We start from the raw sequence: 20,397 nt of genomic DNA, 5'->3' as shown, positions 1-20,397 counted from the left end.
AATGAGTGACCAATAATATTCTTTAAGTAATCGAATTTTGTTAAAAACATGCAAAGGCAAAAACTGCAAAGCAGTTTCTGTATCTGCAACCTAGACAAGAAATAAGGACTAAATCCTGAGATTTGCAAACATGGTTTATTCATTAACATTTTAAGTATTGACATTGCACATAATCCCCTCCAAAGAATAGCATGCACAAATAAGTAAAACAAGAGAAATAAAGTTTCTTTTCAATCTATCCTCAACTGAGGAGGATGAAGGGAGTAGTATGTTTTAAGAATCGATTGAGGGTCACAGAACTAAACTGACTCCCATAATGCACCTCCAACCTCACACCTGCTTGGTTTTCCCCTCTTCAACCAAATTAAGAAGTTAAAATAAAAATCAAGGCTGGTTCCTCTAAACTACTTGATGTGCCCCATCTGGTCAATTAAAGGAAAATAGTTTTTAAAGTGGGGTTGGAATAACTGGGCTACCAAGCAGATTGTCCATTCTTTCCCATTTTTCTTTTTCAAGATGTATTTTTAATTTCTAAACATGCACCCACCACCCACCTATATCCCATTTCTTCCCTATTCCATCCCTCTCCACACAGCGTCTAGACAGGACAACACAAGATGAGGGGGGAAGGGGCCTGAGGGGATGACAGCGAGATGAGGTGGGTTGGAGGATGGGGGAGTGCAGGGAGGGGAGCAGTGCATGTGTTCTGAAATAGGTCCAGTCCTCCAACCCTAGGACCTATGAGAAACAAAACAAAAAATGAAAATAAAAAAAAATAAAAAAACACAAGGGAGACACAGGGATTGAAAGAAAGACAGACACAAAAAGACACGTCTTACTCTCAAACAAGGATTATATTAATCTAAATCCAGGTTTCCAGAGTTTGAGCAAAAACATTCCCTGCATTAAGATTCAGTCCAAATGTACGCAGTCTTTAGAGACTTGACATAAAGTCCTTTCCACTTTAAATCCATTATCTTGACTCAACAGCCCGTTAATGTCCGTCATCCTGCTCTCTGTAAAAGATAGCCAATGTGGGACGTGTAGCACAAGAAGTGCAACCCTACACCCTCATGTCTCCCACCCCGCCTGACCCAGGGTTGCACCACATTAAAGTTGGTCCCACCTCTTGCCAAGGGTCACGTGACTGTCCTCTCATTGACGTCACTCTGTTGGGGCTGGGACTGTTGTGGCAGCTGCCTGCTGTGGGGACAGACAGTTAAGATATTTGTGTCATCACAACACACAAATGGTAATACAAATACTATAATAGAATACAAAAAGAGGGAAAAGTCTGAGAGGTTTAACACCTTACCTCAGGTGATTTGGGTGTTTTTGCAGAGGCTTTAGGGGAAACCTTTGGTGATTTTGATGCAGATTTCAAGTCAGCTGGTTTTGAATTCTGAGGGGGGGTACCAGGCTCTGATGCAGACTTCTCTGTATCATTCTGCAATGTGTGCAAGCAGAAAGATTGTCTCAAGCATGCAACAGTAACAGTTTTGAGATCATTTTTCATGTATTTTAGGATTTGGTGTAGGAACAAAGTAGATTTGCCTTTGGTATTTGACCGTACTGAGACAGGACACATTGATAGAAAAAGGGAAAACATGCAATAAGTGTTCCACAGCCAGTGACAGTGACACTACAATATTTATGGTATGTACCATATACTGTCAATGACTCTGACCATTTTGGGCCATACTAAAACTTAAATACATGTCGCTAAACTGCTTTCATCCACAAACACCACTGGTCAATATTCCTTGACATCACATTCTGTTTCAAGGCTGAATGCAGGGAAACTTTGTCTCCAAACAACAACAACAACATTATTTCTAATGGCAAGTTCTCATTTATTCCATGAATTTTTGTCATTTGGATTCTTTTGGGTCCAAATAGCTCAAGTGTCAATCACAGAGCACTGGATGCAGTTTACCATCCATTAACAATCATACTCACTTTTGAGGCAGATGACTCTGAGTTCCTTTGCCTGCGGCGTCTAGTCTGGCGCCGTTGTTTCTGGCCCTCAGCTGCTTCTCCATTGGTCTGTGGGCCCTCAGAGGCCTCCGTCTGCTTCATCTCACCCTGCTCCTGGCTCTCCTCTGGAGCAGCTGCCTGCTCGCCATCTGCACCCTGATCAAAATGTGGGCGAGGCCGGAACGGTCTGCGAATCCCAGGACAGAGACAATATTCAATCGGTTCTGAATTCCTGGAATCCAGAAGTGGAAATGACTTAAAACCTATAGAAGTTTAGGAAGTGATGTCAAGTCACCTGCGGTACGGACGCCAGAATCTACGCCGTTGCGGTCGCTGCGTTTGGTCACCCTCTGCTACTTCATTCTTTTGCTCTCCAGACTCACCCTGACAGAGATCAAGTAACAAAAGCTCAGACTGGTCTGCCACATAACAATTCCTCAGTGGATTTCAGCTGTATCCCTCCCTTTAAAGTAATTATTGCAACATTTAAACGATCTTTCCACAGTTGTTCATTAATTGTATTCTGCTGATTCTACTTTCTTTATTAGAAAACTTGATTTATACTCATTTTTACCAAAGGTTATATTCATATCCTGTCCCCACTGTCCCATACACTTCTTTTCAAGGTTGATAAAGAATTAAAAAAAAATAAAATAAAAAAAATAAAAAAGTATCCACCCCACAGCCATGTCCTTCAGCAAGCTCTACAGGTTGTTGTTTCCGTTGTACACATCCCTCTGCTTACATCTTGTGCATCCTGCCGTGGTCTCTGGGGCCTACGACGGCGCTGCTGAGGTCTCGTTCCATCACTTTCCCCTGATCCCTCACCCTCAACAGTGGCTTGGCCATCTGCTGGTTTGCTCTGGTCACCAGGCCGAGGGCTGCGGGGGAAGAACCGCCGACGGAAGCGGCGTTTGTTGGGTGCATAGCGGCTCCCTTTGACTGGAACACCACCTGGGCCGGTCACATTGGCTGCTTCTGAGCCCTGAGGGAACACCAATGACAGGGAAAATATGGAGAATTTTAACATCAGCAGATATTTGAATTTGTTGCGTTAACACCATATTATCACATGGATTCCACGATTCTTACCTTGGCTGCTTCAATCACATCAAATTCTACAACCTCTCCGTCTCCCACACTGCGGAGGAATTTCCTAGGGTTGTTCTTCTTGATAGCAGTCTGCAGAGATACAGTAAGCATCAAAAGGATGGCATACATTTATATAGCATAAATACACACAATTCTCATCTTACCTGATGAACAAATACATCTTCTTTAGTATCATTCCTAAGAGAAATAAATCATTATTAATAAGCTTGACACATGGGGCCTAAATTAAAATATTTAATTAGACTTATAGTAAACTTAAGTAATGTAAATATGTCCATAACCTAAAGTAACTGAAAGGAGGCAGTACCTGTTTATGAAGCCGTATCCATTCCGCACATTGAACCATTTCACTGTGCCTTGGACCAAGGTGGCTGCAACAGCAGGTAGCACATGATTAAATAGATACCCTATAACATTTCACATATTGCTATACAGCCAGTCACAGACTATACCGTTATCGTACTTGTATCAATGGCAGCCTCGCTAACAAGAAATGAGAGCAATGTGCGTCAATCATTAACAGTAAAAACTTTGAAACCAGGTCTGCACTAGGTCACGAGGGAGGGCTGCTATCAAAGATACACGGTTTCTCACCTCGTAAGAAAGGGGTCACAAAAACAAGTCACCGAAAAACAACACGGCTGCATCGTTGAGTCAAGCGGTTCTCTTTGAAAACCATCTAAAAAGGCATTTAATTGGCACGTTTGCGTCTCACTATAATGATTTGCACCTGTGAGGGGGCGCGCGTGTGCAACTTGGAGCGCGCGACAGCTGATAAAGAGGAAATTTAGGTCAAGTGTTCACACTGTTAACAGACAGCTACAGCACAATGGACTATGACTTTCTTCTTCCTCTTCTCACTTACAGAAGAAACAGTCATTAACTGAAAGAATTTAACGTCAACGCACGAAAACACGTAAAGAAAAGTAGTCATGTCCTAGTGACGCATTTATGAGAGACAAATCAAACAATTTAATTTTTCAGTTGGCCAGATTAATTGCTTCCATGTTGATGTTCACAGCACAGATTTTACCTCACTGATAGATATAGCTGCGCCACACAAAACCCATGTGTAAAACTGAGGACACGTGTTCCTCCAGAAACGAAACACAACATGGTGTCAAAAGAAGGAGCGATTGACAGTTATTTGTCGACATATCTTAACAGTACCTTGCCGTTGTTGACACAATAGATAATCAACAGTTTCACACATAAAACAGCTCATTTTTATATAAAACTTGTTGCGGCGACAGCATAATCTGTTCATCTCACTCATATGATAAAACGCACATGAATTCAGACTAAAGTTAGTGGTTTAAAACTTTCCCTGACGGATAAACACTCAAGTTTGAACCAGGAGCACCTTCTGTACCCACCTATGACTTTCCTCTCCGGCTGTGGCTTGTCTTCCACCGGTGCCGATGGTGGAGCGCTCTGCGCCTCGGCGTCGGTCATGCTCGCTGTCGGATTATTACACTTTTACTCCTCTGTCCCCTCCCTCCTGCTCTTCCCGAAACTTTTCTACCGAGCACGGCTAAGTTTTTATCCCGACATCCCCTCGGGTTGTCGTACAGAAGTCGCGCCCTCATTGGTTTCACGAGACCCCGAGCTGGAGTGTGATTGGCTGGGCGCGGTCAGAAATTGGGAGGGAAAAATTGACAGGTGGAGAACAGGTAAGAATGAGAGGAGCCTGATTTTATAACGGGAGGTGTTTTCTTTATATTGCTCTTAGTTTATGGACCATTTTATTAGTGTGAATATGCTGTGTTATAGGATTACTGTTTATGATATGATGAAATATGATGCTATGATTTGGCTTTGGCTCAAATGGATGAGTAACTTCACTGTAAACCTGTCAAACAAATCAATCCTAGATTTAAAGTTCGTTAATGTTTATTACTATGAGGATCCCAATTAGCAAATGCTATAATAAACATACATATTTAAGCATACCCATCATAATAATCATATGACAGCATATAGTCTTGAATAATTTGATACATACCTCTGCTGGTGAAGTGTGAATGAATTTTTGTTATCTAGTTGTCAAAGCATTTCATAATATTCAAGTTAATGGGGACTCTAGATTTTTGTTCCCTCAATTACATATTTGACTCAGTTTATTCGTATAAATTGGGGGCTAAATTAGTACAAAACTGTCAACAAAATAGTTTCTTCTACCCCAAGCAAAGGTGTAAGCATTTTGCCACTGACATACTATAACTAATTCTTTTAGCTAAATCAGTGGGTTTAGACCATCACAGAGAAGTAACTGATCTATGTAATTTCGCCTCAACCTTTTGAACAGGTTCATGAGACCAATACTGTTTTCAACCAGTAAAGGAAAACACATGGTGACTGGATCCATAGTAATTATGAGTAGGACTTTAATTTTTGACAAAAATCAGTCAGGGAATGTGACCACATTTTATTTTACGATAATATGTGATGGGCTAACTTATAGTGGTGAGAAACAGACTGAATGTAATTTACAAGGTAATCAGTTTATATAACAGTGCTCTGTTGCTTTGCTGAGTAATTACAGACAGTATTGATCAGGAACTAATTTCCTCACCCCTGCCTCTGGTTTTCTGCTGCTATGCAGTGAAGAAATAGTTCATCCTAAAATTAACTTCCATATTGAATGTGATTGCTGTCTGGGGACATTTTATGATTATTTTGTCCTGCGAATAAATAGCTCCTTCAGCTTTTGAAGGCTGTTATAATGTTCTGGAGACAAGCACACTGTGGGTTTGAAGGCCTTACATGAAGGTTTAAGGTGACATAGGATTAAGAAAGCGATGACTGAATTTTCATTTTGGGGTTAACTATGGCTTTAACTGCAGCCCTCAGCACATAGGTCATAGGACTCCAGTTTCACAGCACTAAATTTAACCTTGCCGCTCTCAGATCTGCCAAATTCAATGAAACCATTTGCTGAGCACGGAAGCCATAGGTCTCTGGACAGAAAAAAAAGACTAATTGGAAGGTAGAAATGATCAGCAACACAGGGAATTACATCTAGCAGAGGAGCACACTGACAGGATGACAGCACCAACACTGTGGATTAAGAAGGTTTTCAAACAGTAAATCATAAGAAGAGATACTTGGATCTTGTTCATCAAACTTTTGTTTAGTGAATGGAAAGTCCTGTCCATACTCTGATCCTTGCCTTATACTTTCAGCACCTGGATGAGAAATGTTCTACTATGATATGCAAGCAAAGCACTGGAGTCTGTATTTACCACACATGGCGCACTAAAACTGTGCCATGTGTGACTTATGACAGCAAAACTAATTTGAACACTTCTTTATTCTTCAAACTAATATAAATAACATGAACATGTTAAAGCTTTTAATAATTTGAAAATGTAATTTTCTTTTTCGTTTATAGTAGCCTAGTGGTCATGGTGAGGAATAGCCTATGTGCAATTTAAGTCTTTTACTGTTCCCACAGTTGGAGGCTATATAAGAAACCTGTGAAAATATCTGTAAAGATTCCTGAGTAGATCAACACACACGTGCCATAACGTTTATGAACAGTTCGTAAATAAGTCAGTGGTCCATGCTACTCAAGAATGAAACAGCTACGCATGCGCAGAACGTACCAATTTGCGAGGTTTGTTTCATTGGCATTTGGATGAAAGAAACATCAAGATCTTTCAAGTTAGCCACACGGTGACCGGAAAAATTGCAACTTCACTTTCAGTGTAAAAGTGTGTAATTTGATATCAGTTATGGAAAAAAAAGAAACTGCCTATTTTTTTACATTTTAGTGTTATAATGACAATTAATGGAACAGATGTTTATATTTTTGAAAGAATAATGACAAAACACCCATTCTATCCTGTAGTAATGTTTCCTATATGTATTGTTTCTTTCAAAAAGTCTTTCAATCCACGTCCACTTTTGAATGCAAATGCCTAAAAGGGTGTATCTAAATTAAAATGGCAATATAGCTCCTGAATTAAAGACCTTATGCATAAACAGTTAGGTTTCTTAAGCACTCAAATCCTTTACTCACTTATAAGTACACCTGGGTAACAGGCAAAATATACTTTAACTGTCTTTCAGTTTGTGATAAGTAGAAAAGGTACACGTATGTGTCAGATTGCTTTAATATAAGAGATCAATGGCAAGAACTGTGTATATATATATATATACTGTGTGATTAAGTTTAAAAAAACTTTTAATCCATATATACAGGCCTACATTAAAAAAAAAACCTCTTATATTGGTATTGATTCTTTTATTTTCGTTTCTACATTCTAGAACACATTGCAGTGTAGTTACATTGTATTATACATTCTGGAATAGAATGTAACATCTACACACTAGAATACATGCAGTAGTCTATTAGTAGTATTATACAATTATACATTTTGGAATATAGTTGAACATCAACACTCAAGAATGTTACTAATTGACTTTGCAAACTACATCACGTGATGGCAACAGCTATCTCCATGACAACTGCAAAAACTCAGTACTCCGATGAAAACCATTAGATGCAGTTGAAAGCCCATGAAAATATGGTAAGTTGACCTTGATTTATTCATTCATTTTGCCAAACTATCCTTTTAATAAAAATAATAATAATGATAATAAAGGCCTAAAATAAACTAGAAGTTCGGGGAGGTCTGTCGTGTCTCTAAAGTAACATTGTAGTAACGTCTTCAATTAAGGATGGGATTTTATTGTGACAGATCCAACGGAAGTGCAATGTTTAGATTGTTTTAATGTTGTGACAGTGGTGAGGAGCTGGATGAGGGAGAGACCGAGAAGGTGGAGTGCAGGCAACAGACAGTACAAACACAGCGGGGTCCAGGGCTCTGATTCTTTTCGGCCCGGCGGCTGACTTTAACGGTAGTGTACCTCTGGACGAGGTAAACTGCAGTCTGGATTACAACAAACCGGGGGGAGAAGAGAGCAGAGTGGAAACGCCCGGGATGAAAGAGGAATAAAGATATAGCTGATAGCTATTACAAAAAAGAAAAAGGGAGCGCGACATCACAAACGAGCCACAGAGGAGGAAACAGACCCCGGCCAGAAACCCCATTAGCACGGACACAGAGGAGGAGGTGGAATTAAAGGGAGAAAGGCTGATAAGTAACACAAGACAAGAGAGCTATTATCACTAGGGTAAGTTCCTTATCAAAACATCCAATAGACGGGGCGTGTTTGCGCCTGAGCAGACGAGTTATCCTATGCACATGTCTGTCTGAAGCTGTATTATGATATATCCCCTTTAAACGCCCCCATGAAGTAACAACAGCGGTGTGTTTTGCTAGAGGACCACTGGCAGCTCTAGCTAACTTCCACATCCTAACCGGAGCTTCATTCTCACTTGGTGGCTAAAATAGAAAAAAAAATACCCGCCGACTCGTTCGCCTGTGTCGTTATATTAAGTTTGCAAATCCTGCAAGACCTGGCTGCATGTGACGTTTAGCACGACTTGCATTGCTTTCACATACATGCCATCGGCTCTAACCTCAACACACAAAACACATGATTAAACTAACTGATATTGTTTCCTCAATGCGCTGGTGCAGGTCGTAGCCATCACGAGTATTAGCTTAGTCATTACTGTACACCAGCGGGCCAAAATTCAAGTCAATTTCCATAGTTATATCAATCATGTGTGGGCGTGTTATCGGCCAGCGCAGGATTAAAATAGCCAGGGTCGTTCACACGGAGGTCCATGATGACATGATGGAGGGTTTCCGTGCCTCAGAGGTTGTCATTCTGGGTTGTGAACTTGAATATCTTTATCAGCAGGGCCTCGGCCTGAGCGCAGTCAGTGCGCATGGATGCGGGGACACCGACCGTACACGTTACCGACGACGGGCCGTGGCACGTAGTGTACGCACTAGGCCGCAGTCTGCCCCTTCTTTTCACCACTGCGGACATACTGTTCAACACACTGCCCTCGGGGTGTCACCTAAACTGTAACATTTGGCTCCCACATTTAACGTTTCTCGTCCAATTAACAGCGTGAGAGGTGGAGAGAGGAGTCACGCCTGGTTTGAAATTTTATTTATGGGACTTCAGTGTGGATTAGCGGCCCCTGGTTTGACGTTTTACCCGGTGACCATCCGCCCAACTGAGCAGTGAAGCCCATAACTTTGCTATTCCTTTATATCCAGTGTTTGTCTTTGGATATTGTGAGTTAGTTGCTAAACTCAACTGTCAGTTACATTGTACTCGTGGCAGGTAGCTGAGCTGCCTCCCCGTGACAAAAGTTTGGTGGTTAAGTGAGGCATAGTTTGGCACAAACACTGATAGTTAAAACCACAGCTACACATTCAACTCCAGCTATATTTGTTGTTATGTTTATCTTTTACAGTTGGACTATTGTTGGGATAACAGGTGCCATGTTTCTGTTGCTTTATTTAGCCCTGTCTGGTCAGTGTTTTTCCTCTGCCCGGTGCTGAGCAGCATTGAATCAAAGTGCTTACGTTTGATTCACATAAGCAGCCAACTCTCACATTTCCATATTCTCCTCCTTACATACGTGACAGATATTCACCAGGCAGCACTGGCTGCTTCATCATGGACTAACTTGCATAAATACCACTTACTCTGTGATCTATAAATCCTATTACACATCCAGTGTGTGTTACCACAATAGACCTGAAAGTATAAAGTTATATCAGCCCTGGTAAACACCACTCATAGAGTAAGAAGATAATGATAAAAATTAAACATTACAATGTGTTTGACAATATTTAATGTGTGGCTATTTAGTTAATATTTAATGTAAAACTGTGGTTTAATAAGATGTCATCTAAAAAGACATTAATGTGGATACAATGGCAGAGCAAGTATCAAAAACTGTCCAGTATCTAAAGCTGGTATGAACGCCTGGTCAGATTTGCAGGCTCATTTTCTTATTCTTTAATCATAGTCACAATTTTGCAAGTTTTATACTGTATTATGGTGTGACGACCACTTAAACATTTCACAAAGTTGGTTATTTTGTTCAATAAAAAAGGGGTTTTGTAGAAAAAAATACAGATATTATCCAAGGTATTGAAAAAGTATTGTTGGTATCATAGAGAAACTGAGAAATTGGTCTTCTATCATTATACTAAATCAATACATCTCCAAAACCGTGCCATTTCCCCGAATCAGTTACAAACATATATTAATATCTGCACCCTGTGTCTTGGCCTCCACAGCAGGTATGGCAGATGCAGAGCTGGACTTCCAGACAGGTGATGCCGGGGCATCCGCCACCTACCCAATGCAGTGCTCGGCCCTGCGCAAAAATGGCTTTGTTGTGCTGAAAGGTCGACCCTGCAAGATCGTTGAGATGTCCACCTCCAAGACTGGCAAGCACGGCCACGCTAAGGTCAGTAAATTACTGGAGTGCTGAGACAGTTCAAACTGTAGTTGAAAAACTTTTTGAAACTAATGAAGTTAATGGACAGTTTTTTTTCAGCGCTTTATGGCCAGACTCAGACAAATAACTGAAATGTTAAAAAAAAAAAAGTTTTTTATATCATGGTTTATCATAAAATAAAGACCTACCTATCAACCTGTGAGGGATTACTATCTATCCACTTATCTCTGCAATAAACACTCATTAATATTAATGCACATTAATGGCCACTCTCAGTCTGTGCAATAGCATTAATTTGTCCCTGATGGGTTACAGTTTTCCCCTTTAAAAAGATATTCACTATTTGAAAAAAATGTAATATAGATTTGTACACGATGATACACTTGGAAAAATGGTTGATAGCAAATTACAAAGATGTTATTTTTTCTCTAAAGTGTAAAATTTGTTTTGGGATTTGCTTCATCCTCTCAATATTTTTCTTTTGCTCGTGCAGGTGCACTTGGTTGGTATCGACATCTTCTCTGGTAAGAAGTATGAAGATATTTGTCCCTCCACCCACAACATGGACGTCCCCAACATCAAGAGAATGGATTACCAGGTGAGACAGCGTGAGGACAGACGAGATCTTTTAGAGGTCTGGACTGGTGTTACACTGACTTGTTACCTGGTATATAGTTAAAATACAGTGTTACATAAGTTTTCTCCATACTATTACACATTCAGATCATTCCAGCATAAAGTCAGATTATGTAACATTACAATTTTCAAAGCTTGGTCTGGAGCCACACACGTTTGTTGTGCTATGTGAGCGTTCGTGTGACGGAAAAGTGGGACTCCCTCCTCTTTGCAAGTCTGAAGCTTTGAGTCGATTATGAGGAATGCGTTATTTGTCATAAATGGGAAATTATAGTGACGCCTTTATCACTGTAATATTCACAAATAAGATCTGGTCTTTAATAAGAGCAAGAGATAACTCTACGTGGCTGCTGGGGGACAACTGGCAGTTGGATGCTTATTTGAGAAAAGCCCCATGGTTATTAGATGACAAAGAGTTTCTTTGGTGAGAAGAGCTTTGCGGGCGTAAACACACAAAGAGCGAAACAGAAGCAGCTGGCAACTGGTACTAACACTGGTGCAGGGAAAAATGCTGGTCATCTTTTGGAAATGCTACTGTTTTAATTGACCACAAATGACCACGTCTAAATGAAATACCTCTCGTATGTGGAAGGAGTCGCTCATAGTGACAAAGTGACAGAGAATTCTCCCCCATCGCCGCAGTTCTCCTCCGTGTTGTGTTGCCGGTTAGTGTCTTTCAGCTCATTGTTTTGGTTTTACGGTCTCTGGCTTTACTCATATGGTTCGGTCTCACAGCTGTCATCAGTGTTGTTTTCAGATCTAGTATGCAGCTGTTTTTCAGAGCGCTCAGAAGTGCACTGCACACCACCTGCCCTGCACCAAACATCTGACAGACAGAGTTAGCGGCTAGCTGGTGAACACAGCGGAGCATTTAGCAGCTAAAGACCCAGATATTTCCTTCAGCTGTTGAGGGGAGAGGTGGAAAGTGGATATCTGACGTAACATTTCTCAGGTGCAAATCAAGTTAAAAGGTGATAATATGTCAGCGTTGTGTTTACTTACAGATCGTTTCCACTGAAGCCCAGGTTGTCAAAAAGTCAGTTAAATGCACAGTATGTAACTTCTGCCGCTACTGCTCTCTCAATCAAAACAATAACAAGGACAGTGTTGGGTGACATTGTGAAGTAGCGTGGGGTCATGGGAGTTGTTGACATCACCACCATTGCCGTCAGCTTCCCCCGGTTTGGATTCCTTCAGTGTCAGTCACTCAGGAGCTGAATTTTCCGCAGAGGTCTCGTTAAAAATCTGTGCTTCACCGACGCTGTTCAGCGTTTAGACATTAAAAGTTACATATTGTAACTGTAATGACAGTTTAACTACCAAAGCTCATATTGTCATTTCATCTTATCTCAAATTCATCATGTGCTTCATTGAAAATGATACTTGATGATTTTGGAAATGTCAGTGCAGGCCTGCATCATCTTCATTACACTCTGTTTGTGCGGAGAACCTGATATTCAACTCAGGCGGAGGCAACTGATCAAACCGATTGGAACATGTTGTGTGTAGTGGAGTTGTCACAGCTCGCCAAACTGAAAAGCAAATGGTGCAGGATTTCCAGTAGAAGTGAAACCACATAGTCCCAGTGCTTCCATAACCTGATGACAGGAAGTTCATGTCCGCAGTCATTCAGATTAGAAAGTGTATCCCCTACGAGTCCACACAGTCACAGCACAGGGGGAACAAGCAACACTAACTTCAGTAGTCTGGGTAATGGTATTGTCGGTGTGTGACTCCTCTCGACTTTTCCTCTCTCTCATGCTCCTGTCCCTGTGTTCTGTACAGCTCATTGGGATCCAAGATGGCTACCTGTCCCTGCTCCAGGACAGCGGGGAGGTGAGAGAGGACCTCAAGATTCCTGAGGGAGACCTGGGAAAAGAGATAGAGAGCAAGCACGATGCCGGAGAGGAGATCCTGGTCAGTACTGTCACCTCACCTTGATGCTCTTCTCTGCTCTGTGCTCTTTGTTCTATGTTGCACTGGTGCATAGAGCGACAGGGTATCTTGTAACATTAAGAATCGTCACGCTTGCACTTCAGCAGACTGATATTTACTCTGATCTGGGATGTTGAAGCTGAAGTGATTTCAAAATCCAGGACTAATATTGATATTTGGACTCTTAATACATGAAAACAAGCGTGCTGCCTGCTACAGGTAACAGGTAAGAAGCAGTCACATTAAACGCCACAAAAAAAAAGAAAAAATCGTTCACCCTTCTAGAAAAGTCTGTCCTGCAAGTCAACCATTGTTTTAGGTTTACAAAGAGACAGTTTGGTGTCAGGTCAATCAGAATAGCATTCATCATAACTAAAGTGTTCAGTGTCAAACTTCATTCCTTTACTCACCAACAGCTGTCTCCAGCGGTGCAAAGCAACACCAATGTTAGCTCTTGTCCCTTTTATGCAGTTAGCTAACCAGCTACCCGCTGCTCAGAAGGCATATTATAACCATCTTGTATTATAAAGACAAAGATTGGTGAAGCTCTTGTCAAGCGACAATCACCACCACCAACACCCGGCAAGAAACCATGTCCAGCAGCAGAGAAAACTTACAAATAGTCCCTTTAATGCTGTAGAAAATGAAATGATTACTATAAATCAAATTTACTGACAAAAAGAGGAATCAATCTGTGGGCTATGAAATTGTCTCTGATGTGATCAACTGTGTAAAGAAGTGTGAGGAAAACATCTTCACCAAACGTCACACACATTAACAAAGCAGCTCTGTCCCGACTCCTCTCTCTTTCAGATCACCGTTTTAAATGCAATGGATGAAGAAGCTGCAATTGGCATCAAAGCCTTCGGTAAATAAGCCACTGCAGGTAAATACAGAGCTACAGCTGCTTCGACACGCAGCTGTCCTCTCACCCTCCCCCAACTACAGCCTGACCCAAGCCTGCCTGAAGAGGAGAGTGTGTGTGTGCGTGCGATGTAAAATAATGTTTGTATGTGTGTGTGTGTGTGTGTGTGTGTTTGGATGTTACACCACAAGCCACCAGCATGTGCCATGCCAGTGCAAGTGCGTGTGATGTCATGTATAGTTTATTGTTCATCAGTGGAGCAAGGGGGAGGCAACTCCAGTCAGCAAGATCCAAGGCTGCTGCCGAGTCGTGATGTTTAGATTTTACCTTCGGTATTATAGAAGAAAGAGGACATGCCACCTTAAAATCTTACAATTAAGTGTATCGACTATACTGGAAATATCCATGTTTTCCCATAATCCTGCATTGCATAATTATGTTTTACGTGTATATATTTGTTCGAACTGGACATTAGTGGTCAGCGGAAATTTAAAGATTTATAATTGAGGAAATGTAACTAATTCCATGAAAATTTGAGGCTTGTATGAAATGACGGTTACTGAGCAGTGTGTACTCCGGATTTGCCTGCCCCTTAACGGTCTTCTTTCATGTTAACACTATTACGAGCATGTGTATCATTTTTACGTAGCACTATCGAATATAAACAAAAGCTTAAAGTTCATAATGTATTTTTGAGCTATGTTGTATTTTTTTTTTTTTTCCTGTGGGTTGCACTTCATTTTACAGCCTGATATAGCCAGTTGCTTCCTGTATTTCCCTCTAAGAAACGGCTTGTAGCGTTGTTGTAACTGTTGGGTCAAACTGTTTTATGCACTTTCTTTCCTGCACTTTCTCACCTGCAACCTGCAGGCTGTAGAATAAAGTGTCCACAAAAAATATGCTTAAAAGCTGTTGTTTGTGCAATGTGTCCTCTGTGGAGGACAGTTAAAACACTCACTGTCTCATTAAAATATGTTTCTCTCGTTTTTCTCAAGTATCTTCCCTCTCTGGTTTCTGACTTTTCTTTCCTCTTTTTCTTCTCATTCCTCCCCCCTTGTAATTCTGTTTCAGGGGCAAAACGAGATGCACTGGACCTGGGGAAAAGGAGGGGATATTGCCTCGTCAATGCTATTCTCCCTCTTTTTTCTTTCTTTTTGTCTTCGTTTTTCATACTCTCTCTCCCTCACTCTGTTTTCTGACCTTCCTTTTGGGTTTAATTAGAGATGAATTTTAATAAATAATTGGAAAAAAATCTATATGTACATTCACACGTAATGAAACCACATTTAAGGCCAGGCATACAGATGTAAAAAGGCGAGAGGAAGGTCTCTCACTCATAACTGAGTAGGTCTACAAATATTCAGTAGCTACCTACCATCAGGGGAAAGAAAAGTGGTGATAATGTCTGTTTTGTTTTTTTATATGTTCCCCTGTTTTATCAAGGGCTTCAACTCTAGATCTGCGTTGTTCTGTTGAGGCTTGTTCAGAGTGTGTGCCGTACAGGACTGAATAGGCGACTAGGTTCTGTCTTTTCTGTGTGGCACTTTTCTTTTGGCAGTTGATCTGAACAAGCCTGTCCTTTTGCTGTTTATTTCATCACCTCAAACTTGTCTGTTAAACAAAGGTTACCAACATGGCACAGCCAGGTTCAGTTTCTTTTTGTCTCAAGGTGTGAAGCGTCAAAGAGAAACAAAACCCTGCTCCGACAACACAAATTCTCATTTGTTTGAAGTCCTACAGCCAAACCTCAATCTAACTTCATTCGCTTCTTAAAAAACCCCTTTTGCAGAGAGCTCAGACCGGGCCTTCACACAGAGCTGTTTGGAGAAATGACTAGAGTATTATTTGGCGTGCTGTCAAACTTTGAGCAATGATTCAAGAGGCAGACAAGTTGTGGCAGTTTGGTATCCTTACTTTGTGTTCATAACAGCAAGTCCAAACTGTGCAGAATGTCTCCATGGCCAAAAAAATAAAGATGACACAAACTGTTGGATGTGGCGTTTGCTTATCGTTTTATTTTGCAACATAAAAGTTTGAAAACAGAACCGATTTAAACCTGATTTATGCTTGAGAGGACAACGCAGAACACTGATAATCCTCCATCTTGATTTAATTTTTGGTAACCAACCCTAATGGGTCTAATGTGATCAACCAGAAATGAGCAACACACTGAAATAGAGTTTCGGTTAAACCAATGTGTTTCTGTTACAGTAGTGTTCATCAGTGTTTTTGTGACCTTAGCAGAAACAGGTTGATTTAATCCACAAACTCTAAATTCAACCACAGTTCAAGTGTTGCTGAATTTTTTTTTCCTCTATTCTGGTTTTTGCTATTTTTAGTGAGCAAAGTCTTTGCAGTGACACTCAACCCTCCACTGATGTTGTCATGATGAGATGTTAGTATACAAAGAATAAGCTCTGGTTCATGCAGTCTGGCTTTATACAAGATATTAACATTTTAGTGCACTAAAGCACCTCCAGAATGGCTTTACAGTATAAGTAAAATATTAAGCTATTTTACAACTTAACATCATTTGAAGTTATACAAAAAAACTGGATGTCAACAGAAGCACAGAAACATGAGGACTGCAGATCACTCATGAACAAAATCAAAACACAACTTAAAAACCAAATACTGTACAGGAGAAAAAAAACAAAAAAAACCCCCATCAAATCATAAGGCATAATCCGACCCAATGACATCTGTTGACGAGGCCGATCCATTACTCATCAAACAGGTTCTCCAGAGTCTACAGGGAAGCTGGGAAACCTTGGCGACAGTGAAGGTGAACGTGACTGAGTTACTTGCCATGGTGGTAGAACCTCTGCCCGCTCTGGCTGTGGGGGAGGAAGCTGTGGCGAGGAGCACCCTGGGGAGAGCTCTGGAACGGGGCCTGGAGATGGAAACATGGAGCAACATGACGACAAGACAATTGAGGCAGAAGCCTTGAGAAGCATTTTTGCAGGGGTTTTTTTTCAGTAAATGCAGTGCACCTCATGATTAGAAACACATGGTGGCAGTATAGACAGTGTATTGTGAAAAGGGAATTGGTGCAGACATGAAGGTTGGAAAAGCAAGTTCTCTGAACTTGAAACATAGCAAACGATTTCTAGGTAAAAATTCAGTTTACCAGGCAAAGACTTTCTTTCATTATGTACACAACACAAACTGCTGGCATGGACATCCTGCCAAAAACACACTACCTTTTTATTATTATCTCGCGGATAATTCTGAGATGCTTTTAATATCTTTAAGATTTTCGGTTCACTCTAATCTAATTGGTTGCACTTTGAAAGGACTGCGTGATAAACGTTTAAAATACATTTCATTTCCAAAATTCTGGTGCGAGCAACACTGACAGAAGTGTGGAAAAATTTGCCATCATCAGCTGAGTGTGTTTTAGGAGTTCACCTTTGCAGTGGGAATCTGGACCGCCATTGAGGGTGTGGGCAGCAGTCCGGGAGCAGAAGGATGCATGGCTGGTGGATGCATAGGCCTCAAAGCACCCTGTGAGGCAAGATACAGAACAAAGACATTTGTAATCAGATAAGGACATACAACTTCATGCACAAGTTGTACTTCAATCTAACTGCAACTCAATTATTTAGACTGTGACATGTTTGGATATATATAGATAGAGATGTGCACACAATCACTGTATTTTGGAATGCAAATAACAATTTTCCAATATGTAAAACTCTTTTTGGTAATGTTTATAGACCTTCAGCAAGACTTCATTAAAGCATCTGAATGTGAAATGGTCTTACAGCGTCAGTAAAGCCTGACTGTTGGTTGGCATGTTCCAGCTGCTTCTGAAGGGGTATTCCTGCTCCAGGGATGTATCCTGTAGGAGACACACAAGTAACTATTTATCCTCTAAAGTGTCTGCAGCATCTGCACAGCCTGCATGTAGGTTACTTCACAAATACGCTGCGATTTATTTTAGACTGCAAGTAATAGCTCTGAGAGGTTTGTAACAAGAGAATTAAATACATAGAAAGAACAACACAGCACATGGAACACGGGGTACTGACCAGGCTGAGAGGTGAAGTGACTGTGGACGGGGTAGCCGGGCTGCTGGTGGGGGAGATACTGCATGGCCTGAAACGCAGACGCACCTGAGGGAGAACAAGAGCAAATGAGTCTCGCTACAATCACTACACCTCATTTTGCTGTTGTTCAAATTTTTGATCTCTAAATATACCACAGCAAGCACAAGTGAACATGTAACTGCATGTTTTATACTATTACAGATGATGTGTGACACTTAAACAGACACACGTCCTCTACCTCTGATCTGGGAGCTGCTTGCAAAACTGACAGGTACAGATGGTCCAGGGGCGTAGGTGGAGGGATGCTGGGCCTGTGCCACCCCATAGGGCTCATGGACCCCTTGACCCCCACTGAACTGCCCGTGTTCTGCTGAGCCCGAGCTGAAGCCAGGCGTCTGATAGTGACGTGTCTGAAAGAGGAGGAGGACAAGGAGATAAGAATGACTGGTGTCTAAATTTCTCTCTTTACTAAAACACTCCTTTACTTACTGGAATCACAGAAGCTGGGAACAGCTGTTTGCTCCGTTCACCAAGCAGCGCACCAGGTCGACTGTGGCTGACTGGACTGCCTGAGAGAGGCAAAGAGAAGGATCAGCTGACTGATCTTAATGATGGAAGACAATGATAATTTCCCATATAACCCCAGATAAGATCTGGTGATGCATAGAACCTGAAGTGTATCTCACCTTGAATGCTGAGGAGGTGCTGCCCTGCGTGCATGGGCAAACTGGGTTGGTAGCTGGCCGATGTCAGTGTTGTGATATCACTAAAGAAGACAGGGGTCACAGAAATGAAGCTGAATACTAGGAATACCTCAGTAAAACCCTGGGATTAATGACTGAATTTTAAATAAATTACAATACCTCTGCTCCTTTCTGCGTCTCTTTTCCTCTTCATGAAGAACTTTCTTGAGCTGTAAGAAGAGCTGGTGTTTCTCTTCTTGGAGTCCCTGAAGTTTCTCACCCATCTTCATTACCTGAAGTTTAGATTGGGGTTGGGATTGCCATATATTGTTACCATATATAATGTCTAAACTCAGGGTAAAGTAGAGTAGAGAGTAGAATTGGAAGCACAGACCACAAATAAACATTAAACTTCTACATAATTTTCATCTTTTTTCCAACCTGTTCTTTGGTTTCCTCCAAGGACATCCTCTCCTCTATTTCTTTTGTCCGCTTCCTCTCTTCCTCCTCCTTCATCTTCTGCTCCATCATTTTGTCCACCTCCTCCTCCTCTGAACAATGATATTCGTGTTGTTCAGTGGTGGAAAAAATTATTCAAGTCCCTTATTTAAAAAAAGCTATTAAGATAATTCTCGATGTGAAAAAATATTACACCTTTAAATACTGTATTACACTACAGTGAAATACTGAAAGATTTGATTTGACTGCACACACACAGATAACAACATGACATATTACACAATACACAACAATCATAGTATTTCTGTCAGTACAGATGGCTGCATCTTTTGGAGAGCAATGAATAGATGCTGAGGCATATTCTGCAGTTGGGCGGCAGAGTTCAGAGTCCTTATTTACATTTTATATAGTTAAACATTTTATTTAATAGTGAAAAAATGATTTGCAGTCCCAGTACAGTTCAGTAAAGTACAAAACCTGTTCACCTCTACCTCTGACTTTGTGTAACAGTCAACTTAGTCCACTGCAAAGCAGTCTTTAAAAAAAAACACACACACACACCTTGTCTCTTGCGCTCCCTCTCCCTCATGATGTGTTTGTGGAGGGCTCTGGCCATCGCATTGGACAGCTTTGGTCTCTCCAGCAGGGCGGGCATGGTGACAGGCAGTGGAGGGGCCAGCTGGTGTAGGACGAAATTTCAGTTTAAAACTTGTGTAAGGTTACAAGATATATATAAATTACATTTAAGGTATTGTCTATATTTCGCTGGTAGTATAGCCAGTAGGAATAACACAGGTGTAACATGCCACAGGCCTAGCTGCTGTTCCGCTAACTGCTAAGTTAGCATTGTTAGCTTCAGCTACCATTAACTGACAGCATATTATAGTATAATTCATCAATCAGAATTGTATACGTTTAATATGAAGATGTACAAAGCTTTAACATGAATATCAGCGGCAACAACTTATTTATTTTTAAACATGCCCGAGAGCAAACGTTAACTGAAGTTAGCTAGCTGCTTAGCGCCAACGTTACGTATTTTATGGCATCTATTCTAACGCTACTTTGGCGTGGTGGAGTGATAAAGTACCAAAAATCTTACTTTTGTCGCTTTGTGAGTCGTTTAATAAGAACCTAACCGTCTTGCGGTTTTCAATTTGAGGCCACTGGACTGTGTCTGGGGCAGTTAAACAACATAAAATCAAAACTTCTCAACAAAATATAAACAGACCAAGAGGTTCTCAACCCGGGTGATTTGGTTTCGCTTCCGGTGTCAAAGACGTCTGTGTTTTTCTCTGAATTGCATTCTGGGAATTGAAGTTTATATCGTAT

At 41.1% G+C, this 20,397-nt stretch overlaps 3 protein-coding genes across 5 annotated transcripts; 1 reads left to right on the top strand and 2 right to left on the bottom strand.

The window, feature by feature from the left end:
- Nucleotides 1-116: 116 nt before the first annotated feature.
- On the bottom strand, nt 117-4,625 carry LOC130164479 (Y-box-binding protein 2-A-like). 2 transcript variants are annotated; one of them, XM_056369242.1, is made up of 10 exons: nt 4,467-4,625; nt 3,398-3,461; nt 3,234-3,267; nt 3,070-3,159; nt 2,723-2,962; nt 2,273-2,361; nt 1,960-2,164; nt 1,316-1,447; nt 1,127-1,203; nt 117-738 (listed from the first exon to the last, which is right to left on the bottom strand). In XM_056369242.1, the coding sequence occupies exons 1-9, from the start codon at nt 4,543-4,545 to the stop codon at nt 1,165-1,167; spliced, it is 972 nt and encodes a 323-aa protein (XP_056225217.1). In that variant the 5' UTR covers nt 4,546-4,625; the 3' UTR covers nt 117-738; nt 1,127-1,164. The 2 variants fall into 2 exon arrangements, with proteins under 2 accessions (XP_056225217.1, XP_056225218.1); XM_056369243.1 differs by having other exon boundaries at nt 1,127-1,200.
- A 3,220-nt stretch (nt 4,626-7,845) lies between these two features.
- LOC130164432 (eukaryotic translation initiation factor 5A-1) lies at nt 7,846-15,864 on the top strand. 2 transcript variants are annotated; one of them, XM_056369173.1, is made up of 6 exons: nt 7,846-8,232; nt 10,272-10,444; nt 10,929-11,033; nt 12,857-12,988; nt 13,820-13,892; nt 14,943-15,864. In XM_056369173.1, exons 2-5 carry the CDS (start codon nt 10,277-10,279, stop codon nt 13,880-13,882), a joined length of 468 nt encoding a protein of 155 aa, XP_056225148.1. In that variant the 5' UTR covers nt 7,846-8,232; nt 10,272-10,276; the 3' UTR covers nt 13,883-13,892; nt 14,943-15,864. The 2 variants fall into 2 exon arrangements, with proteins under 2 accessions (XP_056225148.1, XP_056225147.1); XM_056369172.1 differs by having other exon boundaries at nt 13,820-15,864.
- Nucleotides 15,865-15,866: 2 nt separating this feature from the next.
- On the bottom strand, nt 15,867-20,336 carry gps2 (G protein pathway suppressor 2). The gene is made up of 11 exons (XM_056369171.1): nt 20,168-20,336; nt 19,627-19,744; nt 19,048-19,157; nt 18,787-18,899; nt 18,610-18,689; nt 18,413-18,492; nt 18,162-18,333; nt 17,906-17,989; nt 17,639-17,715; nt 17,283-17,378; nt 15,867-16,764 (listed from the first exon to the last, which is right to left on the bottom strand). The coding sequence occupies exons 2-11, from the start codon at nt 19,718-19,720 to the stop codon at nt 16,672-16,674; spliced, it is 999 nt and encodes a 332-aa protein (XP_056225146.1). The 5' UTR covers nt 19,721-19,744; nt 20,168-20,336; the 3' UTR covers nt 15,867-16,671.
- Between the last annotated feature and the right edge of the window lie 61 nt (nt 20,337-20,397).

The sequence above is a fragment of the Seriola aureovittata genome, chromosome 23 (genome assembly GCF_021018895.1).
Source record: "Seriola aureovittata isolate HTS-2021-v1 ecotype China chromosome 23, ASM2101889v1, whole genome shotgun sequence".
Taxonomy (NCBI): domain Eukaryota; kingdom Metazoa; phylum Chordata; class Actinopteri; order Carangiformes; family Carangidae; genus Seriola; species Seriola aureovittata.
This window is presented reverse-complemented; position numbering and strand designations above follow the sequence as displayed.

Excerpts from the sequence above, each read along its gene's own strand:
- gps2 (XM_056369171.1), bottom strand. The coding sequence starts at position 19,720 with ATGCCCGCCCTGCTGGAGAGACCAAAGCTGTCCAATGCGATGGCCAGA. Across the intron at positions 18,690-18,786 it reads AGACGCAGAAAGGAGCAGAG|TGATATCACAACACTGACAT; the intron begins GTATTGTAATTT and ends TGTCTTCTTTAG. Across the intron at positions 18,334-18,412 it reads TCCCAGCTTCTGTGATTCCA|ACACGTCACTATCAGACGCC; the intron begins GTAAGTAAAGGA and ends CTCCTCTTTCAG.
- LOC130164432 (XM_056369173.1), top strand. The coding sequence starts at position 10,277 with ATGGCAGATGCAGAGCTGGACTTCCAGACAGGTGATGCCGGGGCATCC. Across the intron at positions 10,445-10,928 it reads GCAAGCACGGCCACGCTAAG|GTGCACTTGGTTGGTATCGA; the intron begins GTCAGTAAATTA and ends TTGCTCGTGCAG. Across the intron at positions 11,034-12,856 it reads TCAAGAGAATGGATTACCAG|CTCATTGGGATCCAAGATGG; the intron begins GTGAGACAGCGT and ends TGTTCTGTACAG.
- LOC130164479 (XM_056369242.1), bottom strand. The coding sequence starts at position 4,545 with ATGACCGACGCCGAGGCGCAGAGCGCTCCACCATCGGCACCGGTGGAA. Across the intron at positions 2,963-3,069 it reads ATGTGATTGAAGCAGCCAAG|GGCTCAGAAGCAGCCAATGT; the intron begins GTAAGAATCGTG and ends GTGTTCCCTCAG. Across the intron at positions 2,165-2,272 it reads TTCTGGCGTCCGTACCGCAG|ACCGTTCCGGCCTCGCCCAC; the intron begins GTGACTTGACAT and ends TGGGATTCGCAG.